The 5,738-nt window shown below is 40.2% G+C and overlaps 1 protein-coding gene across 8 annotated transcripts in view; it reads left to right on the plus strand.

Annotated features, from left to right (window-relative positions):
• The window catches only part of TRAF3IP1 (TRAF3 interacting protein 1), a 66,346-nt gene that overhangs the window by 21,541 nt on the left and 39,067 nt on the right, over window positions 1–5,738 (plus strand). For all 8 annotated transcript variants that reach the window (XM_006019968.3, XM_025199353.1, XM_025199355.1 and 5 more), the window contains exon 7: window positions 4,212–4,287. In XM_006019968.3, the coding sequence (XP_006020030.1) occupies window positions 4,212–4,287 (76 nt within the window). The remainder of the gene's footprint in view (window positions 1–4,211; window positions 4,288–5,738) is intronic.

Genomic DNA, 5,738 nt, shown 5'->3' on the forward strand with positions numbered 1-5,738 from the left:
TGGGGAGAAGTGGGCACGCCGGAGGGCAGGGAACAACTACAAGCAGACCTGGACAGGTTGGACATATGGGCGGAAAACAACAGAATGCAGTTCAACAAGGAGAAATGCAAAGTGCTGCACCTAGGGAGGAAAAATGTCCAGCACACCTAGTGCCTAGGAAATGACCTGCTTGGTAGCACGGAAGCGGAAAGGGATCTTGGAGTCCTGGTGGACTCCAAGATGAATATGAGTTGTCAGTGTGATGAAGTCATCAGAAAAGCTAACTGCACTTTATCATGCATCAGCAGGTGCATTACAAACAGAACAAAGGAAGTGATACTTCCCCTCTATCGGGCTCTGGTCAGACCGCAGTTGGAATATTGCATGCAATTCTGGGCGCCGCACTTCAAGAGGGATGCGGATAACCTGGAGAGGGTCCAGAGAAGGGCCACTCGTATGGTTAAGGGCTTGCAGGCCAAGCCCTATGAGGAGAGACTGGGGCACCTGGACCTCTTCAGCCTCCGCAAGAGAAGGTTGAGAGGCGACCTTGTGGCTGCCTATAAATTCATCATGGGGGCACAGAAGGGAATTAGTGAGGCTCTGCTCACCAAGGCACCACAAGAAATAATGGCCATAAGCTTGCAGAAAGCAGATTTAGACTGGATGTTGGGAGGAACTTCTTTACAGTTAGAGTGACCAAAATCTGGAATGGGCTCCCAAGGGAGGTGGTGCTCTCCCCTACCCTGGGGGTCTTCAAGAGGAGGTTAGATAGGCATGTGGGTGGGGTCATCTGAACCCAGCACTCTTTCGTCCCTTCCGACCCTAACATCTATGAATCTATGAACCTTCCAAATGTATACAGGTAACTAAATGTATACAAATATAACTACGCAACTAGCAAATATTTCTTGAGCCACGTCCTTAATTAGTTTTCCAGACTATTGTAAAAGTAACTGTAAAGTAAAAACTAACTCTATCAATTACTTTTGGAGACACTGGAGCCTCTTAACTTGTGAGAGAACTCTCTTTTCATCTTTCCTTGGAAATAATTAAATGATAAACATTGTCGTTTCTATGTTTTTGTGTCCTTCCCTAGTGATAAACATTAGCTCTTACTTTGCACCTGTTACAGTGTGCACGTGCTGCACAAAAATGTAAAACCGTGCATGCGATTACTGACTGACAAATTTAATTGCCTAAATCGACTCCATTAGAAGTCTTTCCACCTAGTCCCAACTTTTCCCCACCTGTGCTAATACTTGCATTGCCAAAATTAAGAGAAAGTTTGACTAAACCACGTGTGTCCCTGAAGGCTTTCAAGCAGATGCTGATGGAATGTGAAGTTTTGTTTTTGCTGCTTGTATTATATTATAAAAGTTAATATAGTAATAAAGTAATTAAAATAGGCCACTCTAATAATATTACTTATGTTTTTATACTCTTAACTATATATGAATATGTATCACTACTTTCTAAATAGAGTGAATCCAAAACATTGTGTATTCAGATGTAACCGTACTGTTAACAGTAATAATTTCACCAAAACGTATTTATGTCAAAAGCAGTTTATTTACTCAGTACCCCCTATTTTCCATTTCACTAGTTCCTGCATTGCTTACAGTTTAACACGTTTGTGTTTGTTGTTTTTTTTTTTATTACAAGCTTCCTGAAATTCTGCAAGCAGACGTATTCAGTACAGCATTTTTTGGTAGAAAAAATGCTATAAACATCTTTATTTCTGTTTCTAAATTGCTCAAGCTGGTTATAAAAGCTGGTGTGTGTGTGTGTGTGTGTGTGTGTGTGTGTGTGTTTTCATAGAGTACCTACAAATACCTGGAACAATCAAATAAGCACGAATGCTATGAAATATTTTTAAAATGCTTTATTAATACAGTGTCCCCTGTGTGTTTATCCAGAAATCCCATTACATTAATGAGCATTACTTACCACTGAAAGGAAATGTTACCTTCTAAATACAAATTAAAAACTTACAACTTGACATCTAATCTTTGCTTTCTTCCTGTTACCTATCTTTTAAATTCTGTCTATTGGGTGCACTACCCTCAGCTTTTAGAAATCAACTGCTGCTCCTACCATACCTTTACCATTATTTCTCATATATTCTTTTTTTAAATGTTCCTTTATTGAAGTGACAAGCAGGAGTTACAATATACTACAAATAAAGTAAATATTTTATGCTGTTTTGTTTAGAGCAGTATTTAGTTTTGGGGTATCGTTGAGGACTTTTAATTATAAACATTCGGAAATAACATGATACATGGTTATAATTTGTATCATGAGAATGTGCATCATCGGTTGGCAGTAAATTTTGGATGCAGAATAGGTGAGCTGTTAAGCTTTCAGAGTACAAGTAGCATTTAGAAAACAAATTGGGGAGAAATTCTTTAGGCTAAAAACCCTGAAATACGTTTAGCAGCTAAGATGCAGAGATACATTACAAGGATGGTGAATATGGGAAAGTAAACTGCATTCTGTAAATCATTTGTACTTTATCACCTCACACTGCTTAGTTTCAGTCACTTCATCTTATTAAAAAATGTAGATAAAGGACATTTCTGTGAAAGGAAAGTGAAGTTGGTAGAAGCATAGTGAATGATATTCATAATGAATGACTTAGCAGAAGCTAGTGCCTGTTCTATTCACTATGCGCTACTGAATGGCACCGCAACTTTCATCAACTTTCATCAGTCCATCATTGTTCTTGCACGTGAGAAGAAGACTTCTCTGCAAGTTCAGGGGTTATTTGCAGGCTAGGAAATAACACAATTGTCTTTCTTTGAACCTGTTTTCCATCATATCCAAATTCTGGCCACAGAGCAAAGATTCTTGGATGGCCTAAGCCTGCCTACAGAATCATTTCAAGATCCTCCCTTATACCTCACACTGAAATATTTGAGTTCCATTTAGCATACATGCTCCAAAGTGTGTGTGTAATGGGCCTGTCCAGTACCTGACTGTTAACTAAGGTAATCATCACAGACCTGGCTGAATTCCCACTGCTGGACATTTCCTAGGATGCTGTGTTTGGAGCCTGTCTATTGGAAACGTATTTAAGCTCTCCCTGTTCTTGCTGTTACTGTGCCTGTCTTTGGTCTCTTACATACTTTCTGGGCACACATTCTGTCTGTTACCCCTATGTGAGTTTGACCTCACAGTTCATTTGCCCTAGACTCCCAAACCCTGGTGTTGATCTCCTCCTTCTTCCCCCAGTACCATCATTGAGATCCAACATTGTGGGTGCTATGCTGTTCCACTCATTTCTGTTAGGGTCACATGATAGTTGCAATAGGTAACACACAAACTTTGCAGAAGGAATTTGAAAATTTAACAGCACAAGATGTATACCAATCCTGATGCAACACCTATGTGGCATTCCCTGCCTGCTCATTACCACTCCAGAGCATTCGTTAGACATAGGTTAGGGCCCTTCAAAGTGTCCAGGATCTTCCTCATGCACAGACTACTTTTCTGCTTCTGGTTTCTTCTCCCTCTCCTGAAGAGGCTGGTTGTCCTGTAAGGTTACAGCATCCGCTGTCAGGTAATACCCAGATCATCTTCACCGTGGTATCATAGCTTTCCACCAACGATGTATTGCCTGTTTACAACCATTCTTGTGGAAACTGTTTTTCCTGGTCTGTCTGTCTTCTTCGTCCAAGGTTGTTCATCTGAATAGAAACCTAAATTCAACAATCTGTTTTTAGCCCTTTATCACCACCCCTTGAATTTCATCCCAAGAATGAGGTAAAAATCCTGCAGAGAAAGTAAACTAGCTTCACAATCGAAACAGAGATTATATTTTGATAGAGATGCATACAGAACTAGTCCTTTGTCCATAGACAGATCCCCCCGGTTGCTTTGCAGACTCCTAGGATGCCCTATTCCGAGCAGTGGTAGGCTACCACAGGCTGTTTTAAAAGTTGTGACAGCCAGTGCTGTCTCTTCAAAATAATTGCAATAGCCTTTCCATCCCAAGGTTGCCAAATGCATTGGAGTAGTTTCTTTGAAGATTCAGGAATACATTGGTTACATTTAACTCACTTTTAAAGATGTGTAAATATACCTCTAACCAAGTTTTAGATTTTTGCTTTACTTGTGAGTTTAACAGGGAAGATTTCTGCTGATTGTGCATGGTTTGATCTTGTGTTTGTGTGCTGGAGCTGTCTGTGTAATGAAATATAATGTGCAGGTGTTTTTTTTGTTTTTTTTTAAAGAGTGAAAGTCTTGCAAGATTATCAAGGCAGCATTCAACAAAGGGGTCAAGGCACCGGTCCAAACCTGGAGGAGAAGGTAACTGGAAACAATATTTTTCTATTAAATAAGCTTGAGGGATATGAATAGAAATGTCATTAATTTTAAGTGACCTTTTTGACTTTTGCTTGTGTGCGCTGAATGCACATAACCTGCATTTATGAATCCAGATGTCAGTTTTTCTACATAGATTGTGTTGGTGGATGTAGTTGTCCAGTCCAGTGTGTCAGCATTTTCCATACAACATTTTAGAGACCAATTTAGAAGTAAATCGTGAAATGCTGTGCTCCATACAGTATCAGGACTAGATTAATGTTTCCTTTGAAACTTTGTGCACTTCAGTTTTTATTCTGATATATGGCAATGCTGAAAACAACGTTACTGAATGTTTTGTATTTCTTTTTCATAAAGGTACGTACAACACTTTTTGAAAAGCTTACACATTAAATTCTTTTTGAAGTGTGCCTTTGCAAGACCCTAAGTTACTAAGGAACTCATCAAGGCAAAACATAGTGTTTCCTGGTAACCTGGAAACTGACTACTTATCTAGGAATCCAGGATTTCACAATTAAATCTGTTGGTAAGACCTGGACAAAGAAGTATATCTTGAGGCTGTTCTTCAGTGTGGCTGGGCTCATGCATTTTACCTTACAGCAATGTAATAAACAGTACAGCAAGTTGGGCACAAATGTGATGGCCTTTTGATGAGATCACCATATTCAGAAGGTGGTTAGATGAATTCTGCACTACCTAGGCCTTTTTGAGTAATTTTTGCACGTAGCTGTAATCCACCTCATGGATGGCAGAAATGTGAGTGATTGTGGCATTCTTCATCTCTGAAGGGATGGAACACAATTTCTTAATTTGTCATAAATTATCCTCTTCAATCAAGTAAAATTGAGGATTCAAGTAAGATCCCTGGATTGCAGGCCATTTTGCTGACTGTTAGGGAAAACACTCCTAATTGTTGAAACAAGTATGTATTTGGTCACATCCTCAAAGTGTTTCCTCCAATTTCTGCATCAGTGTAAACTAGATTAATCTTAAACCAGTATTTTTTTTTCATTCTGATTTGTTTTTGCCTAGATAGTCCAGTTCAGAAGAAAGGCATTGTCATCATTTTTTACTTCATAATCCATGTGACCTCCTACAGCAGAGGTCAGCAACCTATGGCACACAGGCCTGATCTGACCTATGGAGCTGGGGCTTAGGTGGCATTCAGTAACAGGGTGGGGGCTTTGCCTGGTGCTCTGTGGCTCGGCAACCAGGGAGCAGGGACCTTTCCCATGCAGCATCACAGCGAGGCAGTGGGGAGAAGCAGTGGCAGGGAAAAGTAGCAGCAGCAGCCAGTTTGTAACACAGACCTATCCAGTACCTGAGCTGGGTCATTCCAGCTGGCTGCTGCAAAATGTTGCAAACTGTTGTCCTACAGTGTTTACAAGTAAATGTTAGGGAGTCTTGTGGGATTCTACTGCAGCCCGTCTTTGGGA

This window comes from Alligator sinensis, unplaced genomic scaffold (genome assembly GCF_000455745.1).
Source record: "Alligator sinensis unplaced genomic scaffold, ASM45574v1 scaffold233_2, whole genome shotgun sequence".
In the NCBI taxonomy this organism is placed as follows: Eukaryota; Metazoa; Chordata; order Crocodylia; family Alligatoridae; genus Alligator; species Alligator sinensis.